The sequence below is a fragment of the Aplidium turbinatum genome, chromosome 16 (genome assembly GCF_918807975.1).
Source record: "Aplidium turbinatum chromosome 16, kaAplTurb1.1, whole genome shotgun sequence".
In the NCBI taxonomy this organism is placed as follows: Eukaryota; Metazoa; Chordata; class Ascidiacea; order Aplousobranchia; family Polyclinidae; genus Aplidium; species Aplidium turbinatum.
This window is the reverse complement of record NC_137487.1, coordinates 4524697-4552687: the sequence shown is the minus strand read 5'-3', so window position 1 is coordinate 4552687 and position 27991 is coordinate 4524697. Positions and strand designations below refer to the sequence as shown.

At 37.5% G+C, this 27991-nt stretch overlaps 2 protein-coding genes across 2 annotated transcripts; both read right to left on the bottom strand.

Annotated features, from left to right (window-relative positions):
* Window positions 1–291: 291 nt before the first annotated feature.
* Window positions 292–27991, bottom strand: LOC145785924 (ras GTPase-activating protein 3-like). Its single transcript, XM_082597618.1, has 18 exons — window positions 27847–27991; window positions 27442–27553; window positions 25903–26020; window positions 25521–25610; window positions 24092–24180; window positions 23138–23294; window positions 20426–20529; window positions 19319–19417; window positions 18338–18497; window positions 14930–15084; window positions 12453–12696; window positions 11614–11737; window positions 10860–10966; window positions 10213–10374; window positions 9974–10059; window positions 5023–5123; window positions 4510–4768; window positions 292–3282 (listed from the first exon to the last, which is right to left on the bottom strand). Exons 1-18 carry the CDS (start codon window positions 27989–27991, stop codon window positions 3258–3260), a joined length of 2337 nt encoding a protein of 778 aa, XP_082453744.1. The 3' UTR covers window positions 292–3257.
* On the bottom strand, window positions 7679–8571 carry LOC145785857 (ras GTPase-activating protein 3-like). The gene is made up of 2 exons (XM_082597565.1): window positions 8016–8571; window positions 7679–7843 (listed from the first exon to the last, which is right to left on the bottom strand). The coding sequence occupies exons 1-2, from the start codon at window positions 8289–8291 to the stop codon at window positions 7679–7681; spliced, it is 441 nt and encodes a 146-aa protein (XP_082453691.1). The 5' UTR covers window positions 8292–8571.

Genomic DNA, 27991 nt, shown 5'->3' with positions numbered 1-27991 from the left:
ATCAAAACACCTTCACACTTTCAAGCACTTATTCTTAAATTATTAGTAGAATAATCTAACGACTATTTTTTTGACTAACGACTATGTGGGCAGGACCGGGTTTAGCTGATGGGGTCCCGGGGCACTTTTACATTGGGGGGCCCCCGTGCGAAAAACTTTACAAGGTAACTTGAAAGTCACCCACACCGCTAATGCTAACAATAACACAAAATCGCATTTTTCCATGTCGGGGGGCCCGGGGCAACTGCACCCTCTGCCCCCCTAAATCCGGGTCTGTATGTGGGCATGTGGGTGGTGCAGTACCCCACAACCTCTGGGGATGCGTCAAGTAGATTGCTCATGACAACTGTGAACATGAAATAGACCTTTTACTTTTATTTCACTGTTTTGGTTTAATGTTGAATCTGTCAACGTGGTCGGTGATACAAGTACGGATTGCTCAGCAATACAAATGTAACTGAAATATGCTGCAAATTCTAAACGTTTGTCATTGTCGTGTGAAAACAACACTTTCCGTACAGTGGCCTGGTGAGGCTATTGCCACCGACGGGTCGTGATAGCTTGGTTGAACGCACAAAGGATATTGTCATCACTATTCTTAGGCACAAGCATTCAGATATCAAATATATCTAAAAAGGACTAAAAAAATTCGGAACTGAAAGTACTGGTTTCAAACAATTATTGAAACGTGCACGTGGAAATCACAAAAGCAATGCAGTTGGATAAATAGAAAACCGGTAAGTCGCATACAGGCATAAATACAACGAGGGGGATAGAAAATGCTTTCTTGCAGTACAGCATAACATTTGTTAGAAAATGTAAATATCTAAGTCAAAAATTTACCAAGGAGTTCCATCAACGAAAAACCGATGAGTTGAAGAAGCAACAATTGCGCTGCTTAGCATGGCTTGTTACGTCATAAAATTAATGGAAAGAAAATTTCCTTGCTGGCCGTAAACTCATACAAAAACTTTCGTTTTAAATGTCAAACAGTGCAAAAGTGAGTCAGCAATTTTTGCGTTCTTGATGACGACCATGATGAACACCAGAATGATGAAAAACATCAAATTTTGTAGCAGCACAAAATAGTCCAAGGTAATAACAAAACAATTGGCGGTGAAGTATACTTTCCAGCCCCCATCAGCACTAAGATAGCTGCAGTACGACAAAACAGGTGAAATAATAAAATCTTGATAGTAATAAAATAACATAACCGTGGAAACCCATTGCAATAAGAGCAGTTACGATGTCAAAACAAGGATAAAAAGAGGAAATAGAACGTTAAAATTAAGCAAAATGATGCTGTTGGAACTAACGTAAACAAAAACGAAAATTTTTTCATTGATTTAACGTCTGCAGACGTTACAACAACCACAAAAAGATCTACTCTGATGAAGTTTAAAATAACAAAATCCAACAAACTGTAAAAAGATTTTGAGGATATCATACTTGAAGTATTTTTACGGCTGTAGATTTAAGGAAAAACATTCGCTTTACAAGAAGCAATCTTACCGATTATGCCGACATAAACAATATTCAGATTGAAAATAAACAAGATTCCCGATGGGTGCAAAAATCTATGAGTGAAAACATAGTGAGATGATGCAAAACCAAAGAAATTCAAGTCTTCTAAAAAATAAATGTCAGGCGCCGGTACAAACATTTCAAAGATGGAAGAACACGATGCCCAGATGATCATTTGTATTAGACTTTCCAGACAGCAAAATCCGTCATTTTTACATTGATTCAATATCTGCAGAGGTTGAATCAATGTAAAAATGACGTATTTTGCTGTCTGGGTTGGTGCAAACTACAAAATTGCATTAATTCCAACAAAAATAATGCAATTGCAGTTTCCCCGATTCTGATACAAGTCCTGCCATTTCTGTGTTTGTCCAAAAGAAAGCATAACGAATAAGATGTTTGCACCAAAACCCAATTCCATGGTCTAATACAAGACACAGAATTCTTAAATTGGTAGTCAATAAAACTTGTTTTCATTAGGTACAACTCGAAAGATATAAATTAGAATAGCAGTGGGAAATCAACCATTTGGAATAATCCAATTCGAGTCTTCCGAGTGACAAAGTTGGTTATTCGGCGTAATTGTGATGTCGTTTACATAGAAAAATCCTCAGCAATTCGGCACAAAACTACATACGGGAACTCATTGTTGTGGTGACCAATACATTAGAAGCTAGAGTTAAAATCTTGAAAATGAAGTTTCTGATGTGAGTGAAGAACAAAGAACAGCTTTAAAACTTAAGTCAAGTTATTGCCCTTCACCGCTCGCAGGTTGGGTAGCAAGAACACTGTTGGCTCCTATGCATAAAATGAGAAGGAAATTGGAGGCTCACGCTTAAACTTGAAAGAAAAGGTTGAGCTAAGATTACACATTTTCACTCTAGCCAACGAATGTTGCCGTGTTTACACCTAAAAACGATCCAAAAATAACGTAACTTTGCTACCTGGAACATAATTCAACTTGCAAATTCATTCAGGGAACTTTGCATTTGTAATTGTCAGTTTGCATTTGTAAGTTAGGGCCTAAATTGTACAGTCCGATGAGGAAAACGTTCGTCAGATCACGAACAAAAAATTATTCCGATTATAAAATTCATTTTAACATTGCTTCAACATCTGTGGATTAGTGTACAGACATTTTCTGATTGAGTTATTTCAATTGTGTGGAAAACTATGCTCATATGATAGCAGTGCTAATTTATATAAGCGACACGGATGCTCAAACAGCAAAATCCATCGTTTTTACATAGATTCAATGTCTGTAGTGTAGACGTTGAATCAATGTAAAAACGACGGATTTTGCTGTCTGGTTGGTAGTGATACCATACGTTCCTAGAGTTTTGACGAAAACAACGGAAGCAACAAAGTATAACCAATAGAAGATCTCAAGTCATTGGATGCGAGTGCGTTGGTGAAAACGATAAGTCGATGATTTCGTTTTATTGAAACAAAAATACGAAAAATATCAAAAACATTAGACGATGCAGAAGTGATGAATAAAAACTGTGCGAGATAAGCGGACACGATTGCACCAACAACGACGAATAACCGCTTCAATCCAAGCTACTTAATCTCAACAGATTTCATTAACTTAAACGATCAATGAACGTTAGCATGGGGAACATCAAACAGTGATGCGAGGGCTAAACATACGGAACCATTGGATATCCGCAACACTTCGGTAATTACTCTTGGTTTCGTCCAATGACAGCAGCGCATTCAATCACGTGACATCACGATCCTTCGTAAGGTTGATCCCTAAATATTGGAGTCAAACAAGATTTTTAAACTGTAAGAGACAAGAATTAAAAAATAGGATTTTTAAAAAAGGCATCACCCTTTGCAAAGCAGATCAGGCAAGTTTTCTGGGATGATACTTCACTGATTGGATATCACCAATAGAAAGTACAATGACACACAAGTTTCAAATTGCTGCACAGACAATTATGCAATTGTTGCATAATAGACCATTGTTTCATGCCCAGGCTTATGTCTGGTGGTTGCAGATTAAGTGGATGAGAAGGCAATCTATTTAACCTTCAAGCATGTGAGTGCTTGCCAAAGACACAGCCTCGTGCTCTCAATAAGTGTCGAAAACAGTCAAAAGAACTTGCAACAGTCGATCAGCCGTGTGTTTGTTCGGAAGCCACTAACATGACGAAATTCTGCCAAATCCCAATGACTGCAATGACACCGCCAACCATTCAGAACATGTTATAAGAGGTTACCGTCCAACTGTGAACCTTCTAGCGCTCAGCCAGAGAGTAAATCCTTGCTTTGAATTTAGTTTGGTAATTACAGAAGAAAAACGAGTAATGGACTAATGGTAGGTGTGAAAATCGAACCAAGGTCATCGAAATGACGACTTCCTAACCCAAACCACTAAACCAAGCAGCTGACGGCAAAACCATTAATTTTATTTGCTTTGTATCATCTGCTTTCGCGCTTTTAACGTCACGGAAAACGTAACTTATGATTGGTTGGAGGTTCCAGTGGTTGTGGCAGAATTTTGTCATGTTAAAATGTTCATTTGTTCGCTTACGAATAGAAAGGAACACAGCCAGACACGATAAGAACACAATACACTGAACATTAACAATTAAGAGCTAGTTGAAAGCCTACAACTGGACCAACAACCCAGTTATCATGTGTTTTGTTACAGGCATACCCATGTGACGTTACAAGTGACCCAAGTTGCAAGAAGCTGATGTCATTCAGGCCAACAAGCAATATAGCAGTAAAGTGTCGGCTGCATCGTCGAGTGGGAGTGGAAAACTAGCCCACATACAACACTCGGAAGAGCATGCGTGTGTGTCTTGGGCAAAACACTTAATGGCACGCTTGAAGGTGGACACGAACAGTTTGCTTCCTGTCAGCACAATTTAAATCTTAAACCACTGAACATAATCTACAATAAAACAATATAGAAAAAATAGGAAACTATATCGTGGCTCAAAACATGCTTGCTACTCAAGATCAACTTACCTTGTTCCTTGTAATGCGTTCTGCTTCTGAACGGACTCTTGGTACTCCATGTGGATGCTATCTAAGGATTGGATGCACTGGAGGATGGAGCACAAAGTTCGAAAGGTCTGCCGTGTGTCCCGGATGTTTAGGGAGGATTGTTTAGGAGGAAGAGGAATACTACTTTCACTTTCGTCGACGCTGTCCGTTCCGTCAGACTCGACGAATCCACTCGTCGTGGCGACAGGACCGACGTATACCGCTTTGGCACCGCATTCCTCTACGAAAAAATTCGAGAATGAACAAAAACGGAAAGTTTTGAACTGACACAGAATTACTATGTTTCTTGATGCTAGCTCTACTTTTATGGGTTGTTACTAAAAAGGAAGCGAAAGCAATGACTACCTGCATCAGAAACTCGCAAGTAAACAGCTTTACAAAATATGGAAAACGAAATGGTTCGAACTGAGCTCAAGCCACACAAAACACCACTGCAAGAACTGAATGAAATTCAACGCACGGTTGTTTTCGTACCTTGTAAAACTTTGATGTTGTCTACAGAATTGGATAGCAATGCATAAAGCCTTTGTAAGGCTCTGTCTTTGTCAATGTTGAGGTGAACAGACGCTGACAACCTGCAATGTCTCATTGATAAACAATTCGCCATTTTTTATTTAAAAAAAAAAACGTCATATATTAACACATGGTCGTGCAGCTCTTCATTGCCGGGGCCACATTGTAATAGTGTATCCAGACAGCAAATTAACCGTTGTTTTTTTAATTTGATTCAACGTTTGCAAACGCTAAATCAATGTAAAAAACGGTTGATTTGCTGTCTGGGTAGTAACGGTAAGAGCCACCAAATTAATCGATAAGTACAGCCGCCAAAAGCCCCGCTACGCTACCTCTGTCACTACACCTCACACAAACTGTTAGGAATGATAAAGCCAAAAGGCTTAGTTTAGTTTTATTTAACAAAGTAGAGCTCCCTAAAGAAAGTATCACATACACAAGAATGGTGGGCCGGGTGCTGGATCGCGAGTCGTGTAATGGAGGCGTCTAGATTCTCTAGTCTAGACAAATGCGTTAATAGAAGACAGCGTTTTGTTTTTGTGTGCTTAGCCTTGGTGGTGCAAACCTCTTTTCATATGTGTGTTTGGTCTTTGTTATATCGTTTCCCTCTATTTGGTGCAGACAACCTTGCTATGGGCCGACAAAATTATAAACCTATGGCCCAACCGCTTGGCAAAGTAAACCAAAACCAGAGTCAAGCTATCTTCAGTTGGTCAAGGGTCAAGTCCTTCAGTTGTGAACTTTTGTTCGAGATAGAGAACAACAGACACAGGCTCGTCAGCATCTGCAAAGACCCTACTTGGATTGAAGCAACTGCTTTTCAACTGACAAATATATGTTATGAATATAGTTGGAGTTGGTTGTTCTTTAATAATCGCATATCTTTCTACGGATTATGGAAGCTGGTTAATTACGTCACACAAGAACAGCAACCCAGACAGCAAATTCCGTTATTTTTACATTGGTTCAACGTCTGCAGACGTTGTATCAATGTAAACATGACGGATTTTGTTGTCTGAGAATGAGTTAACCTCAAAGGTAGTTGGCAACACCAATTGATATAATCTGCAATGGTCAGATTAGAGAAGAAATGGATGAGCAATAAATTCTACTTCGGTGGCTAGGGTTGCCAACACAAGGTCACGTTTATTGTTTGCTTGAACGGACGTTTCAAAATAAAAAACCTCCTTTTGAGCCGATGACACAAAAAATCTTGTGCTCACGTATTACTGCTTATTCTGAACGTCAAATCCCATAAAAAAGGCGAGTGTGGAGTATCTGTTTGAAATCTTAACTGACGCCGAAGTGCGCAAACCCTGCATATAATTATATTCTACATGGTGATAAAGATATGAATGTACTTATCAAAGAAACGTTTCTCAAATTTTTCCGTCTGTTTCCGTTTAATCAATGTTATCAAAGTCAAAGATAAGAGACAAAACAATAATCTACTGAGCACATCAACGTGGTGACAGTAAACGAATGAAGTGAAAATCAGTTTATATTGAAGTTTAATATAATCAGCTTTGTCAATACGAGACAATGTTACGTGGAAGCTGACTTGAAACATGACATAAAACATAAAAGACGTCAACAAAACATAAAAATCATTTTTGTACAAAATAAACGCAGTTCGATTGTTAGGTGAAAAAAATTAAAGGAAATACGACAATACAAGATTGATTTGACCTTTAAATGCTAGCCTTCATCATGCAAACTCAATAAAAACCAACACATTGAAAACAGCGCTCATTTCAGAGGCCAGGTGTCGTCAGTACCTCTCCAGTCGTTAAATATATTTCTCACATGATTTCAGAACAGTGAAGTGACTGCAACCTTTACCATTCTTGTTGTTAGTTTATTGATTCAAAACAACACCGACCAAATCAGAAAATCAGTTCTTTTCACATTGATTCAACGTTTGCAGACGTTGAATCAAAGCAAAAAAGGACCGGTGTTCTGGCTGGGAACCCAGACAACAAATCAAACGTTGAATCAATGTAAAAAAAAAACGGTTGATCTGCTGTCTAGAAATTAACATGCTTGCAATTGACAGACAAATTTCATCATCCTGCGTCGATTCGACGTGATATGATGAGAAATCAACGTTAAAATGAAATGTGGTAAAACTGTTTCTGGTTTGTGCAGTTATTACATTGCTTCACGTTAAAAAATTGAACTTAAACAAAATGCACAAGCAAATCACAAAAAAGACACGAAAATCAACAGCAGCAAAGCACATTGCTTAATACAAACACACTAAGATTTCAAGTGGTAATAAAAAATGGTTTCAAGTTGAATCAATGCTGTTTCTACGTGAAAAACCGTAAAAGTTCAATTTAGAGTTTTTCCAAACCCAGCACCTTGTTTTAACATTATTATATCGCAACAAACTTACCTACAACGTAAGTCATGAAACGACATTGAATCAACGTAAAAACAACAAGGGAATATGCAAATTAGCAACCAGCAAGGAAATAAATCCCAGGCACATGTGTTTCAATCATGAAACTAACCAGGTTAAGAAATCCATCCTTTTTACATTGATTCAACGTCAGCAGATGTTAAATCAATGTAAAAAGGAGGATTTTCAAGCTGGGATAAGCACCAACACAAGTTACCCCACGCGTTTGTCTCTAATGAAAGGTCCGGAAGAGGGAAGGCGGGAGTGGCTGGCAACCCCATGGCACACTTTATTGAGGGCGTCCATCCATTCCTTCTGCTCGACCGAGTTGTTGACTTTGCAGTAAAGCGTCCGACTTGGTAGAATAATTTTAAACATCTGCAGAATCGAAGCAGTTAATATCAGTTTGAACTGGATTGTCGGTAGAGTGTTTCAACATGAACAAAAAAAGTTTAAAAATAAATTCCAACCTTGTTTGTTGGAATTAGGTAACATTTCTATATTTTCTTGTAAACCATGATGCTGTGATCACACAAAGAAGAATACTCACATATGGCATCCTGAAGGATTCCTCTTGCAACCTCTCGATCCCTTTGATCTGATGGATCGGGATCACGCACAGTGGCTTCTCATTCTTCTGTTTTCCGTATGAGAGCTCATGATTGGTTAATGAGAAATATTGGCTTTTAAATTTTTTCCTTCCAAGAAACGTCTTTCTTTGATCACGTTTCATCATTTCACTAAATGTCGCAAATGTTAACGTTGAATCTACGTCCAACAAAGAATTAATCCTACAACGCACAAAATCAACCTGAAATGAGCTCATGCTGGATCACAATGATCACAAATTTTCTTTGCTCATAATGTGCTGACGCTCTTTGCATGATATTTCAAACATTCTTCTGTTGCATCAAAGTCAAAAAAAAACATTGTTTATAATATTTCACTTTTAACTACAGAAATAGATGTAGTCCATTGAAGATGTAGAGACAAGTGCAAAACCACGTTGGTGAAATTACGAGTTTTAAGTGTAGTTTTTCATTCAGTTTGTGGTTCTTACGTATCATCAGTGCACCGTCCACCCCACAGCTTACGTGTTGATTTTGAGTTTTATTTTGCAGTTTGAACACTTATTATGAACATCGCACAAGACTACAACTGTTAGGCTGGTACATTGGTACAAAGGTCTTGAATATCTTTTGAAATAAAGTCTTCCACATCTTGTAAATAGACTGTGGTGAATGCTTTGCGTTTCTTAGAATAAAAGTATTATGCAAGAAGGTTACGATACGTGTATTTGACATGGTTCAACCATAGTATGTTTTATGTTGTAACATCATTGATCTTTAAAAGATGTTGGTATTGTTCTTGCGTTTGAGTAAGATTTTTTTCAAGATCTTTGAATACTTGCCGCAGTTACTCCACTGTCTCTCTTAAGAATGTTCAGATACACAATGCTTTGTCAAACCAGAATTCCCCACAGGTAAATGACGAATTAGTTAAGATGACCATACCATGTGCAAACATGCAACTTCAGCAGGATCAGTACATACATGCTGTGGCGACAACAAAATATAGTCCAAATGATTCTTTTAACTCCACCTCCCTCATGTGTCAGTTAAGATTCAAAAGTTGGATGTAATTTTTGTCTACATATCTCGATCTTCAGCTTTCTGCTTTGTTCTTCGATGCTACTCGAGTCCACTAATCAACATCATCTAACATCTTCCACCATATCTTTAAGAAACAATTGATGCAGGTGGCGCGCCGATTCCCTCAGAATATTTCCATCGAACGTCATCTTCTGTATTTCAAAGTCATTTGTTCATCTGTCTTGCACTTAATTCTTTGCTCGTAATGTGCTGATGCTCTTTGCATGATATTTAAAACATTCTTCTGTTGCATCAGAGTAAAAAAAACAACATTGTTTGTAATATTCTAACTTTCACTTGTAATTCCAGAAATAGAAATTTTAGAATTGACAGCAAACATCACTTGATGAAGTCCACAGATGGGCTCGGCTGACAGATATCTACTCTAGCTGCCCACCTTTCATACAAAGCCACAAGGTTTCAAGTCTTACGCTAACCTTCTTGATACGAAGAAATACCTGTAGTCTTCTTTGGTCCCAAAAGCGACTTTTTGTCCAGTAATCAAAGATACCATAGTTTGTTGGGCAAACGAAAACGTATTTTATGGTCACCAGAAGCTCGGCAATTAAAATGTAAATCTTTGAGACTTGACTAGCTAGAATAAACTAAACACTAATTTTCTCCTGAAGCAGTAACGTGCTTACTAATAATATCCAGGCAATTGCTATTCAACAAGCAAACTTCGACCTTTTTATACTGATTCAACGTCTGCAGATGTTGAATCAATGTAAACAGGACGGGTTTTGCCAACTGGAGATCTGTAAAAGCTTACTCATGTACGATGTCATATTAAAAGCGAAGAAAATTTGAAAAAGTTGTCTGAACTTTTCAGAAAGTTCTGTTTCTTTCAACTCACCCCTCCTTTATCACAATCTTCTCTATTGTTGAAGAGGTCCGGGCGACACCTTCCCCTCCAGCGGACGTTGAAACATCGTCAATGTACTGAAATACAACGCTTTTATGTCATTATTGATGACTAGGATGAAGCGTTCTGATGAATGGCTATGGTCATGCAAATGTGCCTTTCAAGCAGCAAATATTGGATCTTTTTACATTGATTCAACGTCGGTAGACGCAATATGTGAAAAAACTCACATTTCTTATGCTGTCTAGATGCTCTTGTTTGACGAATTGACTAGAAAAGTTCTTGAGGAAACTCGACGTTGTTGCGAAGCCGCCGTGGTGGGGTAGGGACAAGTTGCAAATGTGCTGAAGTATCTTTGAGATCAACGTGAATGTTCTGGTTGTTGTTTGGCTCTGAAACGTTTTTATTTCATCAGTTTCCAGTAAAACTCATCCGTAATGAGAGTACTGCGAATCGTTTTGGTTAAATTTCACCCAAAACGTCAATCGCTTCTTAGAGAACCACATCGAATATTCGGTTTAAAGTTTTTGGATATTTTGAAACAATGCTTCTTAAAGTGTAGAATGTTGTAAACTATTCGATTGGAGTTCCATCTCTACTCTCCAGACAAAAATGTTAGCATATTCTTAGAAATTCGAAACACAGTTTCGGACCTTCAAAGCTTGGCGTGTTATCCGACGTATCCGGTCTTCGATCAGCCATTGAAACTATATTATTCGGTACACGTCCGCACGCTATTTCAATGTAATGATCACATAATCAAACATTGCGAAGAAGACACAATTTATGCCACAATGCTAAAAACGTGTTGTTGGTGCTGGCAAACTCACATTGCTACGAACTAATTTGCTGAAATGTTTTCAGAAAACACATTTACCAGATCGTCTGTAATGATCTTGTACTTCCTTGGACATAGCAAGATGGAGGAAAAGTTGCGGAGAAATAGAAAGTTGGTAACCACCCTATACCTCACATTGACGTCATCTACAGGAAATGTTTTGATTTTTACTTTTTAATATTAGTAAAGGTTTTCAGATAAACTACAATCAGGCTTGGTTGGTTACATGGGTCTTCCCCATCTTGTAGAATAAATGAGATCGGAGCACAACAAACTATTCGTAGGGCACTCGCTAAGTGGTTGCAGAGAATGAGGCGGTTATTGTTACTGAGAACCTAACATCCTCAGCAATAACATGGCAGAACTGATACGCAACAGCAGTATACAACATATGCTGCAAGTGCTCAACATTGTGGATCCTATTGTGGACCGTTTCACAAGTCACACAGGGTGGTTCAGGAAGAGAGTGTGTCTGGTTGGTTTAATTAAAACAAAAAGATGGTAAATTATCAAAAAATGTCACAAAATACATTAAGTCTTTGTCAATCCAATTAAGCACAATAAAAACCCATATCTTGACGCATGGAAAAATGACGGGCGCATAAAAATTTTAAAGCGCCAACCAAAATAAGAAGAAAAAAAGCAATCTTATTTTCAAATCATTTTGTAGCTTCCAAACCAAAACTTCGTTATTAAACTTGTTATCAAATCTTCTTATGATTTAACTGATGATGCAATATTTATAACCAAACTTAATTTTTTGACTTAGTGTGAAGCTTTATTTTGCAGCTACCTGGAAAATGCTTGGTTGCAGAATTTCTTAACCCAGTGAAGATTTCAGATAAAAGCACAGGAAATTCTGAGGAAGAGCTCACAATCCTAGTGATAATGAGCCAAACATACTCCCATAAATTCACCTGCGCCAATGAAACATATGATTAGATCATCATAAAAATACTAACAGCCTCCGCCGCAGCGGGCTTCTTGCAGCAACAGACAAGACACGAGTCTCGTGCCATCTTAATTATATATAATACAATCCTGCTGCTACAATTTTAGATTTTGTTATCAAAAAGTCTAAAATGTTGGACACAAACCCAGTTCCAATAAACAATATCCCAGCATGCCAACGAACACACAATAACGGAAAACTTGGTAGGTTTCAAATTTCACAGTTGCATGAAAAGTTGTATGGAAGCAGTTAGCAAAGTTAATAAAGTAAACGACACAATCTTTAGTTTGGATGCCACTGATGCCAGTATAATAATTTGCACTATATCAACACCATCAATACAAGTCATCGACGTATGGACTCAGCCGATACTTGTTCAAGCACAGCTAGGTGGCACTATTCTACCCAGATAGCAAAATCCGTTGTTTTTACATCGAATCAATGTAAAAATGACGGATGTTGTTGTCTGGGTTTACAATCATGTTGATACAATAGAAAGTTGCTCATAAACGTTATTCCGAACAAAAGTTTGCGGTGATTTTCCCTGTAAAACCCGTAACTGCCGTTTTTTTTAAGTGGGAATATAGAAAGACTATCATCATCACAATAATATCAAAGAAACATCGTGCTCGATGAGAACGACCATCAATAGATAAGCCTGATAATGTAAAATTGCTTACCATGTTATTGTGCAACGTTTCATTGTCGCCACTAAATGGGTCAAGAGACCTTAAAGACGCGTTGGAAGTGTTGTTGGTTTGAGGTAGTCGGCTTGGGTCAATCTCGCATTGCTTGGCTTCTGATTTTATTCTCTCCATGGACTTGGAGAAGATGTTTCGAAGGTAGCTCATCCCAATAGTTCGGATGCTTTCCTCAATGATGAAAGACACAAATGAAGAACTACGGAAAATTGAGTTCAAATTTCTGAAAAATAAAACCACGTTAGTGCCAACTTACACAATAAAGCATGTTTTACTTGATCCAAAGTATTTTATTGAATATATCATACAATATAACAGAGCTATTCAATCAAATGGTTTGTTTCTGAATTTCAATGTAAGATTGAAAATTATTCTCATTATATACTAAACCATTGGCACTACCGACAACAGGATGGCCATTTTCCCTCGGTCTTAATGTAAATCATTAAAAATGTGAAAATTTCAACTGATAGACGATGGAATCCGAGACAACAGATGGTACGACTCCGCAAGAAAACATCATCAGAGCTAGTCACAGTCTCATATATATGAAGAGCTTTTTCAATTCAAAAGCTACATAGGTAAAACTGGCTGCAAGCAAATAGTTATAAATGCTGAAATATTGAGAAGTTCTCATAAATGCTTTTTGCCAAAGTTCCAGTGGACCGCAAAACCACAACCAAACCTATGTTCGGGCTTAACACCACGAATTTTTAGATTGATCAGGACAATTTTAGGGCAATAAGTGGGGGGTAGAGAATGGAGATGTATCGAATGAGGAACTCGCTTTCCAATCACGCCACTTTGGTTTAAATCCCGGCCTAGTCTGGCAATGACAACCACCGCTCACCTCTTCCCAGGGTGGAGTACACTGTCGGGTCGTGGTTGCATTAGAAAAGAAACTTTAGGAATTTGCCAACCTACCTAAAGTGGTGAGACGGCGCAGCGCGCTCGCTTTCTAATCATGCAATCCTGGTTCGACTCCCCGGCTTATGCTAGTTGTTGAAAAACACCGCTCACCTCTACCCAGGGTGTAATAAATTGGGTGGGCGTAGTTGCTGAAGGAAAGGCGGCGGAGAGAAAGGAGCTGGCCACCCTACTCTCGTTAGTGCCGAAGGCTTAGTATAATGAGAGCCTTATCTCCTCATCTCCCGATTCTTGGACTCAGGGTTCTGTTCTCGGCCCTGTCCTGTTTTGCCTCTACATAAAACCTCTGTTTGACATCATAAAGCGACATGGGCTTTCATACCACTCATATGCTGATGATATACAATTGTATTTGCGTGTTACTGATGAAGATTCATTGTGTTGTATTAAGTCAAAATTCCAAAAATGTATGGTTGATATCTCAAATTGGATGTCTTATAATATGTTGAAACTGAATCAAGAAAAATGTGAGTTTATTGTATTTTCTCCGAAACGGTGTATTTCAAAGTTTAATGACATGACCCTTACCCTGAGTAATATCAATCTTTCTTCTTCTAACTCAATTAAATTGCTTGGTGTAACATTAAATCAACATTTGTGTTTAGAAAACTTTGTCAGTTCAACTGTTAAATCTTGCTTTTTTCATCTTAGAAATATTGGTTCCATCAGACAGTTTATTAATGTTGATGCTTGTAAAACTTTAACTCATGCACTTGTGACATCCAGGCTTGATTATTCAAATTCATTGTTAAATAACATTCCACATTGTACTATTTTGCGTCTTCAAAGAGTTCAGAATGCTGCTGCTCGGCTAATTACTTTAACACGTAAACGTGAGCATATCACTCCTATACTAAAATCTCTGCATTGGCTTCCAGTACTGTATCGTATTCGCTTCAAAATATGTCTATTAATTTATAAAGTTTTCCATGGTTTTGCTCCGAACTATCTGGACACTTTGCTTGTTCATTATAAACCTGCCAGAACTTTGCGTTCTCAGCATCAATTGCTCTTGTGCAACCCTTCATGTAAGACACAATATGGAAATCGTACCTTCCCAGTTGTTGCTGCCAGTTGCTGGAACTGTTTGCCTATTTGTGTGAAAGAAGCTGAAAATTTAAATGAATTCAAAGCTCGCTTGAAAACGTTCTATTTCAATGAACATTATGACTGAATGTACCGTATTAATTAGCACATAGCACCATTGTCATGTACAGCGCCCAGGAGCATAGTTTGACTGTGGATGTGGCGCTATATAAATATTGTTATTATTATTATTATAAGTATGGGACTCACCTTTACTTTTTGGTTTTACTCTCATTAATGGCGAGGGCTTAGTGCAATAAGCCAAGAAATAGAACGATGCCCCCATCAATCACAGATAAGCTGTGGTCATGTGAATAGATACCTCATAGTGTGCACTGCACTGATTAAACTTGCACGTCTTTTTACCGCACGAAATAAATACAAAGCATAATGGAAAAATATTTTCACTAGTAAATTAATGAGTTCATTCGAACCAGACTCACTTAGAATTGGCTATTTCGTTATCAGCAAGAGGTAGTATGAGATTTGGAAGTTGCTCTTCATGGAAGAAGATGTGAACAAGACTTTCGGCAGCCTTCGATTGTTTCCTGGAGCCACAGATGGCTCCAATCAAAGTTGGCCAAGAAAATGACGCGTCCTTAATGATGACTTGCTTTTAGAAGTTATATATTAGTACGTATTACACATAACAGGCGTCCGAAACAGCAGACTTAATAACAATTGTGCACAAGAGGTAGACCGTGCATAATCAACAGTGGTACATTTATCACACCAAACACCACTCTTTCCAAAGCAACGCAAATACGACAGAATTATAGCCATTAATTAAATAAATTTACACTTAAACTAGACCCAAGATGGAAAAGTCCAGCTAGTGTGTGGTTATTCGTCGCACTCAATAAAGCAACAACCGAATCTGCATACGCCGAAACGGCGCGAAGATGCAACAATGGTTCAACCCTTGTGGTGTGCACTAAAGTAAGGCTTTAGAAGGATAACTACTATACATTCAACGACACTTAAAGCATGATACAACACACAGACAAGTACACTTTAACAATAAGTGAAAACTCCACTGTGTCAACCTTGATGTCCAAAGAGGTCTAGAAACCGACTGGATTGAGCTCCATGAAGTTTTTTTTTTAATTTACTCAGCCAGCAAAAGCCGGTTGTTTTAGCATGTAGCATAGGGTGTTTCATTTTTTCACCATTTTTGAAATTCAAAATGCCTGGGGTCCCATCTGGTGGTATTTGGGGGAAAAAGTTTACACCCCAAATTTTTTTCAATTATGACGTCATATTGAGGTGGTCCACGAGGTTTGAAATTTTTGGGCCTCAAAATCTCGAAATTTGGCCATATCTCCGGAACCACTCATCATAGATCGACAAAATTAGTATCAAAATGCGCAGAAGGGTCGGTTTCCTATACCTGATGTAGAGAATATTAAGGTCTATCTGCTTCAGAAAAAAAGTTATTTCAAAAAATCTGATTTTCGGTCTATTTTCACCTGATGAACAGAGATCAGGTGATCAAGATAAAAAGTTTTTCTGTATTTTTCCACTCTTGGAAGCTGTTATTGCGTAATAATAGTTGGTGTTAAGGTTTCAGTACTGGGCCTGTCTAGTCTTGCTATCTGCTTAAGCAAAGCCCCATCTTGCATTGCTCCGGGACCCTTCTTGGCGCCGTCCACAAAAGACATGACATGGGACAGATATATTTCGTTTATGTGGAACATGCATTTAAGCGTATGAATATCATGACCAACTTCATCATTAAAATAATTGACCAGTCGAGTATTGACTCCGGACTTTTTTCCTGTATTGAGAGCAGTCGTATCAGCCATGACTGAATAGTGAATATACTTGGGATAGGTGAACTTTGCAAGCCTCCTGGATGATGGTGTCAAAAATCAGTGCTGCAGTGACTGACACACTTTTGGGAAAATATTTAACAGCAAGCACACTTTCGTGCTTCATGCCATTATCATCAACAAGTTGACCCAAGAGAACGTATCGATCTATTTTATCGACAACGCGCCCATCATAACATAATTGCATGGTAGAAGCTGAGTTGAGAAGGTTCTCACTTTCCATCAAAGATTTTTCTCTTGTTTTTTGTCGTTGGCGGTATACTGTCGAAGGTGATGCAGCTATTTGGTCTTTTCCAAGAACCGATCTCATAAGATCTGACTGTTGGCGTACCGAAGTCATCCTACAATCAGCAAGTAAACAACTTCTATCATTTATTGAAAAAGAATGTACTTTCTTGTACACTTTTCTCCCAACAGCTGGTTTCAGAGGCTCGTATTCCCTATCATCTTCCCAATTTATATCCTCATCAGAGTCGCTTTCACTACTGTGTAGACATCTAACTGCTTCATTTCTTTTTCTCTGTTTCGAACATAGTAGTGCCGATGCTTTGGCAGATTGTATGCCAGAAGTGCTGGGTTGTTCAACTTCACTGCTCGTTTCCCACCTCCTTTTATGATTTTCTGTTCCAAAGCCTTTTCTACATGGTTGACATCTATGCCACCGATAAACATTTTTCGATCTTTTCGCTGATCTTTCAAGAAAGCGATTTCTTTCTGCTGGACTCAGTTTTCGAGTTCACAGCTGCAAGAGAGTTTCTTTTGAAAAATAACCGGATTTTCGGAGATCGAACACTTCACTTACATGCACATATATCGAACAAGTTCTGCAACCATTCTTGATTAACCTCATTAGAGTCATTACCTCTGCGTTTCATTTCTTTCTTTTTTGCTGTATTGTACTTCTCTATCACGTCTTTTAACTTGGCTTCAATTCTCTGTTTGCTAAGCACTGGAAGACCAGCTTTGTTTCATATGCCAACTACATCTTTCAGCAGTTCATCTCTCAAATCTTTGAAATGGGGTATTTACTTCAAAAACTTGGGATTAGTTTCGGCTACCATACTTTCTTCCTCAAGTAAAAATAGTGATGACTATATCTGAATTAAGGGGAAGCACATTTTTCTCTGATTCCTTGAAGTTTTGCATCGACTTACTAATACTTGACCTTAATGCCATAATGACACTTAATCAAAATCTAAAGCAGGTGAGCACTGAGCAGCATACCTCTTCCTCAACGGTCACATTATAATACTGTATCCTCGACGAGGGATAGCCATCATCATTATAATAGTAATACCTTCAATTATTACCATTTCGTCTCTTGCAAAACGAACAAGGACTATTATTACGCAATAACAGCTTCCAAGAGTGGAAAAATACAGAAAAACTTATTATCTTGATCACCTGATCTCTGTTCATCAGGTGAAAATAGACCGAAAATCAGATTTTTTGAAATAACTTTTTTTCTGAAGCATATAGACCTTAATATTCTCTACATCAGGTATAGGAAACCGACCCTTCTGCGCATTTTGATACTAATTTTGTCGATCTATGATGAGTGGTTCCGGAGATACGGCCAAATTTCGAGATTTTGAGGCCCAAAAATTTCAAACCTCGTGGACCACCTCAATATGACGTCATAATTGAAAAAAATTTGGGGTGTAAACTTTTTTCCCCAAATACCACCAGATGGGACCCCAGGCATTTTGAATTTCAAAAATGGTGAAAAAATGAAACACCCTAATGTAGCATGTATTAGCAAAATCCATCATTCAAGAGAGTTCTCAAGAAACCTAAACTAAGTTTATGTCAAAAGCTCAACCATGTTAATGGGAACCTTCAAAAGTGATTGCTTAGTTAGACAAGCAATGTTTTTACATCGATACGACATCTGACAACGTCAAGTGTCAAGCAATAACGTTTATTAAATTAACAGGCAAAATCGAAAGCTGTGACGTTTAATCAATTTGACACCAACATCCACTCAAATAATTGCAAGGTAGTGGCAATTATATCTACCTGATCCTTGGCCGAACAAAGGGTTTTGCTTAGCAAGTCGTGGTACGCTTCTGATGGAAAAATAACGTCTTTCGCGTATGTTGTTTTTATCCGTAACGATCCAAATTCGTCTTTTGAGACTCCGGACTGTGGTTTGTCCACGCCAGGGTTTAACAAATACCTGGACAAAACGAGCGCATTAGCATCACGTACTTTGCACTGAATCACTAAAACAACGTATCTAGTATCTACCTAAGAAAACTTGCTTTTTTAAGTCGTTGTAAAACGGAAAACTTTTGCTAGCAGGGGCAACCCGTTTGAATCATCACAAGACGTTTTGTTTTAGGTCGTTTTATTTTTCAAAGGTTTCATTACTTTCGTCACAAAGAATGCATCAGCAACACGCAAAAACTCCACTTCACAAGTCAAGTACTCTGAAGGTTTTGTGATTATATTTCATTCTCTTGGTCATTGTCAGTGAAGGTGAAACATAGGATACACTTATATATTTGCAAATGCTAAAGTTTTTTTCTGTACATATTAAATTCTGCCATGGCTCTTGATATGGTGAAAATCGAAAGTCCAACATTAAAACACTTTAGCTGTCTTAATGATAGAGACTCCTACCATGCAAACTTCGTGAATTTCCATTAGATTAGGGTTTCATTTTAAAATTTAGGGTAATCTGAAAGAAAATCCAAAAATCTCCAGTAAAGCAAAATAACAAATTCATTTCTAATCAAAGTCCCAAAATAACATGTAAATCAACAATCTTAAACCAAGAGATCACAAAAATATTGGTTTAACATAAACGTGCATAGTTTCAATCATTTTGTCCAACTCCTATAGGCAATAGCTGAATCCACCATTTTTAATACCCAAACAAACCTTTGTTAATAAAAAGAAATCTTAGCCTATTCACTTTGAAGATTTCGTGAGAATTTTCATAAGACAACTGGGTATCTAAAACAAAAAACAATAGATTTGCTTTCACAAGCTTACCATCCACTGTGTGGGGTGTTGAGGTCGATGTCACAGAGTTGAATACGAACTTCGCCCATGAATACGTCGCCAAGTGTGCCAGCACTGTAGACTGCGATTCTGCATCAAAATAGAGAAATAATGTAAAACGAGGAAAAGTATCCCATGAGGGCAATCAAAAACAAATATCCGGCTGCTGAAAGTAGGCTCTCGGGAGGTATGGGTTGTGCGTGCTGTAGTGATCAGGCCCAAAAAGCGTTCCTTAGATAGGTTGGTAGCTATTCTACAATGAAAAACATGAAGTAAAATATGTCAGGGAATCAGTGATGCCTGTTTAAAGTTTTTGATAGAAAGCAAAGGTAAAAGAAAGTAAACTGAAACGTCGTTGGCATGCAATAACGTGCAGCATATCTAGCGATACTAACTTATATCTTAAGTTTTTAACTACATATATATATACCCATTGTTGTGTTAAGCACCAATGCTGTGATAAGATCACTTACTCAATTATTTTGGTCAAGTCAAGTCCTATTCAGTCTGGACAACACACAGCACTGCAGTCCCTTCTTACTATGTTAACTCCTAAGTTTTTAAGCGTAGCTGACTGAGTCATTCAACGACCAAGCCACTTTCACGTTGAATCTCGTAACTATTGTAACGCCATGCATTCATTCAATCTGCTTCCCGTCTGTACTAAGAGAAGGTAGCATAGCTAGAAAAGTATGGATGGAGTACGGTTTCTTTGCCACCACACTACATCCAGTTGTGCGTGATTGCAATTGTTCCACATTTTCTTTCTTCATATTGACTTCAAAACTTTCATTGAAAATGAAAAAAAAAATGTTTCAGCGTAATTTTTGGTAACAATTCGATTGGAGAAACATTGAAATTGTATCATAGTCCAAGGTTTAGCAACGGAAACATTTTCAATATATCAACAAGGATCAGCAACAGTAGCACAACATCCCAGACAGCAAATCAACCGTTTTTTAACATTGATTCAACGTCTGCAGACATAAAACGGTAAATGGTGGTAAAACGGTAAAACGTCTGCTAAGTAAAAGCGGTTAGTTTTCTGTTTGGGATACAACCACCACATGCTCCTATCTTGAAGCAGAGTATACGCACTTGAGAACTTGTGAGGACCAGTGTTCCTGCTCGTTCAGCTTCGCCTCATTGCTGCTCAACGACAAATCGAACCAGGACCGGCGGAGATTATTATTCTTATTCAGCTGAAAGACACATTATCACCAGTTACTTAAATGGTCACTGACGAGATGGAGTTATGCGGAAAAGCATAGCGGTGGCATATTGAACTGAACAAGTCGGGTTTTAAAGTTACACGGCTTGGTTTTGTGAACTTTTTGGGGCTTTTTCACCTGACAAGTCAATTTATAGATTCGCTCGTGTACCCCCAAAAATTTTCTCATATTTTTGGCTTTAGAAAGTTTAGATATTGCAACAAATTAACAGTAGAGCTGCATTAGAAGACTGCATACATGATATTTTGTACCAATCAAAGCACACAAAGTTATTCATAACAATGTAATCCAAGGTTAAACAAACACTACAAGCAATCAAACAAACAATATGCCGGCTGAATAAGCCCAGCAATCCTACCTAATGTGATGGATGAGCTTGCTTTTTAGCAACAAGCTCATTAATACGAGGTGAAACATTAGCAACAGCACAACGAAGATCATGTCCAGGTGTTTTGAGCTGTGATCTGTTTTTTTTATTCCAAGCAGCACCGTAAATGTTGACTCACACAACCATGTTGATGGAAACAACAACAATGCATGAATAGCATGTTCCGCAATCTTTTTGTACGACTTGCACATCGTAAACCAAAAATCATGTGAACTTGGTAGTTACTGTAGTTGTAGTTAAAGCTTCTACTGGGGTGAAAATGTGACTTACTAAGGAGTTCTTAATCTCAGGTCTTCAAATTAGGCTATTAACATCATCAGGTGATAAAAAATATTTTAAGGCAGATTAGAAGTTATGGAAAGAATATCCTTATACTTAATCTAATGTACCCCTTGAAAAGTCGAAATGTACCCCTGGGGGTACATGTACCATTGTACCCCAGTTTGGGAACTCCTGGTTTAGGGTGAAACAGGCTATCAAAGGTTTAGAGAGTACTAACTATACTTAATTAAATTTCAAAACAATGCTTACCGAATTTCCCACGATATGCAGTAGATATATATTAAACAATAAATGCTAGCCTATTAATACTACAAAAAGTGCTCAATGCCAAGCAAAAAAGCCAAGCAGAGCAAATTAGACCAAATATTGTTATTACTTTCTAAAACCTCTACAACCTGTTTCAACCTAAAAGGGAGATCATCAAAAAGTCCTTATTCAAATAGAATCAGTTTATTATTGTATTTGAATAAAGATTTTCTGATGATTTCCCTTTAGGGTGAAACAGGTTGTAGAGGTTTTAGACAGTAATAACAATATTTGATGTAGAAATATATTTTAGTATAAATAAGAATAAATATAAAACTCTGTTTTAATAAGAAACTGTATACTGTTCTGATGAAAACGAAGCCACACTTGTGTAGAAAATGCTGTGTAATACACTTGAATTTATCAACTTAGTGTAGCAGTCTCTGCTTTTTGATTTTTTTCGCATTGCGCATCTTTTTGGGTCATTGGTGACTTCAAAGAAAAATTTCTAATAAAAAGTTAAGCGACGAAGTTTTATTTTGAGATTTGACATTTAAATGTATAAGAAAAATGTTGTTCAGAAGCATTTTTTTATAATGTATTATAATATCTGAAAAACGTATTACTGTAAATATTACGAAAAAAAAGTCACTGAGCCCCTTAGCGGAATGTTGCAGCGAAAAGAAACGGAAACTCTTCTTCTAAAGAATTAAAAAGTTTAGCATAAGCCACTTGCTTTTGTTTTGAGGCAACCTAGAACACGAGCCACTATCAACCGGAACAAAACTAAGTGTCGCGTCAACCCTTCACACTACGCACGTGCGATGACGTCCAACAATGAGCAAAAACATTCGCCCAAAATATTTACCAAAGAAATTTCTATTCATAAAATTTATAAAACAAAAAGGTGGCATGACTGAAACAAGCCAAAAACCAGCACGGCGGTTAACGCAGCAAAGGTGAAATATTGATTGCTCCGCTGCAACCTGTCCCTGTTGTCAACAAATGCACAGCATTCTATGTAAATTGAATTGAATGGAGTCCCCTCAACGGATCACCTAAAAGGCAGCGCTTCATAAAGAGTTGACATACATAGGCGTACTTTGATGCATAACGTCACGTCAGGCCATAGAAACATATTATATACACTATGCGAACCTATAGTATAATAGTGACTGGAAACGGATTAATTACTGCTGTAATTTAGATTTCGAAATCTAGATTAAATCTTCTATTGCTGTGGCTTTGTGATGTCACAATCAATGCCTGCACCAACTGATTGTAGTTCAATGGGTGAATGCTGCACATAGAAAGGTTTTTGCTCATTTTTATCTGCTCAGGAAAGAGCGGTAGCCTATATTTAGTCACGAATAATTAGTTTCACATTATTTATGATGGAGAAATTTATTACGACAAAACGAAGGCCGACAATGTCAATCAGAGTGCAGTTGTGACAGCTAAAACTGCGAGAGACGAGTGAAAAAAAACAAAGAAAGCTCGCCTTTATTAGGACAAATATTTAAATATAGGCTTTACTTGGAGTGATGAAGCAGCATAACCTATACCAAATTGTGTTATCTGTAATGCAAACATCAAATGAAGCCATGGTACCAAGTAAGTTGACGAGACACTTTATAAAGTTTCAAAAAAATTAAAATTCACCTCAAACACAAATTCTTCGTCAAACGAAGGATTGACGTTTGCTTTTCGAGCACGCGATTTCTTTGTGTCGCTCCGATGTCGCTCACCTTGGATGGACACAGCCACGTAGGGATCACAATTTCCTCCGCTCATGTGCAACCCGTCACACTTGGGGACTCTTCAAATAAGAATTAACACTCCTCAGCTACCTCACGATATTTTGTTGGCAGCAATTTACAATATTGATTTGTTGACAACAGTGGCTGGGTTTTCGTTTTGTATCCAGGTTTACGCTCAATGGTTGAAGATTTAAATTAAGTAAACGGGAAGCGAATCTTCGTGTCCACCATCAGGCATGTATTAAGTGTCCTAACAAAGACACACACGTATGCTCTTGAATGGTATATCACCGACACCCTTCCGAGTGTCGTATACGAGCTTTCACCACAGCCGCCACTGCTCTTACCAGTATGGGGAACACTATCACAAGATACCATCGCGCACAACCGCACATGACATGTTGTTCTATCAAACGCAATACACGCTACTGCACCATAATGGCTTGGAATGCAACAGCGCAATTTCAAATGGAAGTTATTACACAGTAATTACACATACAGTGCCTAAATAAACTTAAGCTACATTAAGTAACATAATATATATGGTATGTTTCTGGGCAGTCGAGTGTAAACCTCATTGCTAAAATCTATAAATCTGTTGATGAAATTAGGTCATGCGTATAAGATATATGTGCATGTTTATATGTGCAATTGTGCAGCTGTCCCTGGCTTGTAAATAAATATGTTTGTCCACAGTCATGTTGATAACACTTTTCTTTCCTTTCATTACTTGGCAGTTAACAATATTAATTTAACAGTAAACCACGTAGGGAAAACGCAAAAGTAAATAGAATGCAATATGAAACATAACATAGAGGTAATTTCACCACAGCATAATGTGGCACTCCCAACTCACTTAACGCAAAGCTTGTGGCTATCTTCGGATTGACTATTGTGGCTTAAAGTATAATATTGCTGGAATTTCAACTCAACATAAACTTGGCCCTGAAAAACATTGATTGCTTATTTGTTAGCAAGCAAATTTATTTGTAAAACCTGATCGTGTAGAAAAGAGTAACGAGATACTGCCAGCAAACAGGCAGGTTTATAACTATAAAGGTGAGGAAGTAAATAAACATCAATACGTGGTCGCACGCCTGCCATTGAAACACAAATTACGTTTGTCAAAACAGCTTAATGAGACAACAAAATGCATTCACAATAACAAAAAAGAGACAAGCACTAGTTTAACAACTGTACATCAGGTAATTACATATGAATTAGCTCATGAACTGGTTCATATATATACCAGATGTGTAGCATTGTAGCTGTCGCTGACTATATTGTACATAAACTAGTTTGTAGTTTGTAAAGAGGCCACTAAACATTTCCCTTCACAAATTGTCACTAAAAAGAACAACATTGCGAATACATTAGCAGACCAGAGCGTCGAACAAGTATCGATCGATCAGTTACAAAACTGCTTGAGTTATTAAGTAAGATCAATCACATCAAAACAAAGTGTGTTCATATGTGGAGCAAACAGTCAATGTAATGTCGTTGGTGTTTGGAGAGTTCAGTGTAGAGCTCAACACAGTGTGCTAAGTAAAGCCTGTCGCGATTGGTTTGATTAAGTAATTCAAGGGCATTCCCATGTGACAGCAACAACAGTGACATTGAAAACGCCAATCCGGGAACGATTTTAAGCAGAAATGAATTTCACAAGCTTGTTTATAAATATTGACATCCTTGGTTAGACCAGAAGCTCGCAATGAAAAGCACCACCGGGTGAGGAGCATGATTCAATGCAACTATGGAGCCGTAGCATACAATCATACCGATCCATATTATACACAGGATACGCTAACATGCGTAGGTCTGACTGGAGGTCTACGTAATTTCGATTTTACACTCTTGGCTAAATTTACTTTACATCCTTTTGAAATGATAGTTTTGAGAAAATGTGATCACTGAATCACCACATGCACATTGCACACAATGCATTGTCGAGCTTTGTACTCGCCTATTTAGGCTTAGCACGTTGCTCCCCGAGCAACTGTTCGGCGTTGATACACGTTTCTAATCTTACTATTGCCACATTTTCCGGTTTATTAGAATACAAGCATGCAGGATTGCAGGTATAGCAACGACTTTCGGTTTCGTTCAAGTCACGATAATAAAAGTAAAAAGATAGGTGTGTGAAACAATAACATAAAATAGCATCACACATAAAAGTCATCTAGCGATTACCAAAAGTGTTGTGTGCTGCATGTGCGTTGTGCATTTGTGGTATCTTTTTATAAAACATATTAACACCCAATACATGTTGGATGTTCATTACATACCTGAACTTCGGATATGTTATCAACAGGAGAGAGAGGAAACCAATGCTCCACCCCATTGTATTTAGACAAATCAGATTTCTTTATTACAACCTGAAACAATAACAATGTTTACTATAGCCACCATCAAACTTTAATTATAGCTTGATGATATAAACATTAAACACAATTTAACAAGTGAAAGTAAAATTTATTGTCAGTGCTTGTAAGTGCTAGGCTGCTATCACCGGTAGATAACTAGGAAGTTAATTCTCTGTATAAATGGAAAAACTGTATATATTGACTCTTTTCATAAGCAACGGAAGTCTTAAACAGAAAGCATAATATATATGAATTCGTGAAAGCAGCTTTTAATTAAGCTTAAGCTAAATTCAAATGAAGGAACCTTGGCAAATACTGTGTCTCGCTTTGTCAAAACATCGTCTTGAAGGTCGTGAAGGTAAAAGCAAAGGAGATGAAATTTGTGAGGAATGTCGAAGACAAACTCTTCTTGAAAATATGGGCTGTAAATATTATGTTGGTTAGGATTGAATAACATTAACAATGAACCACAAATTCACAAACCTCAATAAAAACTACACACCGTCGCATTGAACAAGAGAGACGGCAAAATAGCAGCGGAACAACCTCACGTGACAAAATGAACCAGTGAAAACTTACTGTTTTCAGTACAAATTACAGCAGATATACATACACATTAGGGTCAAATCATTATATTTCAACAAAAAAATTGCAATTTGTAACCCAATGTCTCAAAAACTCATAAATTTTTGATATAAGGTGCACTTGAATGAGCTAAATCCGATAAAAGAAATTTCAGTGAAATCCATTGAGAAATGGCGGAGCTACACTGATTTGATTGTACCACTAGAGGCGCTGTGCGCAATAAGGTAAAAATACAAATATTGATAAAATCTGCAGTTCTAATGCTAGGAATGTGGCGAAAACTGGTAATGTACCATTTTTGAGGGTGTAGAATTCAAAAATGAGGTCAAATTAAGCAAAAAAGACTTGCAAATGGGTCAAAACTGGGATTTTATTTTCAAAAGTGACCCATTTCAAGCGCGTGCCCTCCGAAAAGGGGACAATGTTTCAAAAAAATAAAAATAGGAAAATGACCTTAATAGTTTTCATTGTTTTGAGTATTATATATGTTTTATTGATCTAGCAAACTGATTGTGTACATGACTAGTGATGGAAGTTAATTACAAAGCACGACTTGTAGGCACATGTTACCACGGGAGCCAACACTGTGGCACAGGGCGATTTAGGTGCTGCCTCACTTTGATGCTGAGTGATTTAGACTTTATTCCCAGTATTTTATTGGGTACTTGCTTGGTCATTATATTTTATATAACAAGTGTTCCATGGCATAATAACATGCTTATGCTCAAAGCTTTTGTCATAAATTTACTGTTTTCTAGCTTAGTTTGTCCATGCTTTCTCAGTTTGTAATAAAAATGTATTGAGTGGAGTGAGTGACACTGACAGCACCGAGTATTGAACACGTTCAGATGGAGTGAGGCGGCATTCAACAAGTTAAAAAGTATAATAAAATAAAGTTTAAAAAATAACTAAGTTAAAAGGCAGCAGCTTCATCACCTGGCACCAAAGTGTGGACGCCTACCCCTACATGCGTGCACCTGCAAATTATGGCCCAATAATTAAACAATAGGCAACAGAATATTAGCAGAACTTATAGACCTCCGGCAGTTTAAGCACTCTAGCAAGGTGGGTGAAAGCATCAAAAGTAGTTCCTTGTGTACCACAAATGGAAAAATCACCATGCTGAATTACGGTACTTATATAATTATATACATATGGTAATAAGGCATTCAAGTCTAGTGGACGTTTACTGCGTTAATGAAGTCGAAACAGTGACGTCCTTCTTGCAACTTATGTATTATTGCCTTTAACAATTTACCTAACACTCTTCTCTACAGTGTGTGTCCTGTATATTTCCTCACAGTCAAGTTGAACTGAACAATAACAATTTCGAGTTTCTTTGCTTCCTGGAACCAACTTCTTTGCTTCGGCTACATAACAAAAAATACACAATTACACAGCACATCCACATTCCACAGAAAACAAATTTAAATCAACTTTTTTATCCCGACATATTATATATATATAGTTGTTTTAAAGTTCTCAAATTAGCACCAAACTATATGTAAATGTAGTGCCCTATTTTCATGTGCATACTTTATATATGATACGGTATAGTTTTTGTTTATCTGCAAAAGTGAATATCAATGCAGACAGTGAACCAAGTTATGAACCCAATCTTTCACAAAACATTACCACAGTTTGCAAATTTTACAAAACTTACAAATTTTTATGTTGAGATTTTCCAAAACTTTCACTGCAGAAAAGTCCACTTCAGACTTGCTGGAGTGGTCAACAGATTTTCTTGCAACGCTTTTTATTTCACAGTTCAGCTTTGAGTTTTTAATTTCTTTAGAAGGCACTTCCAT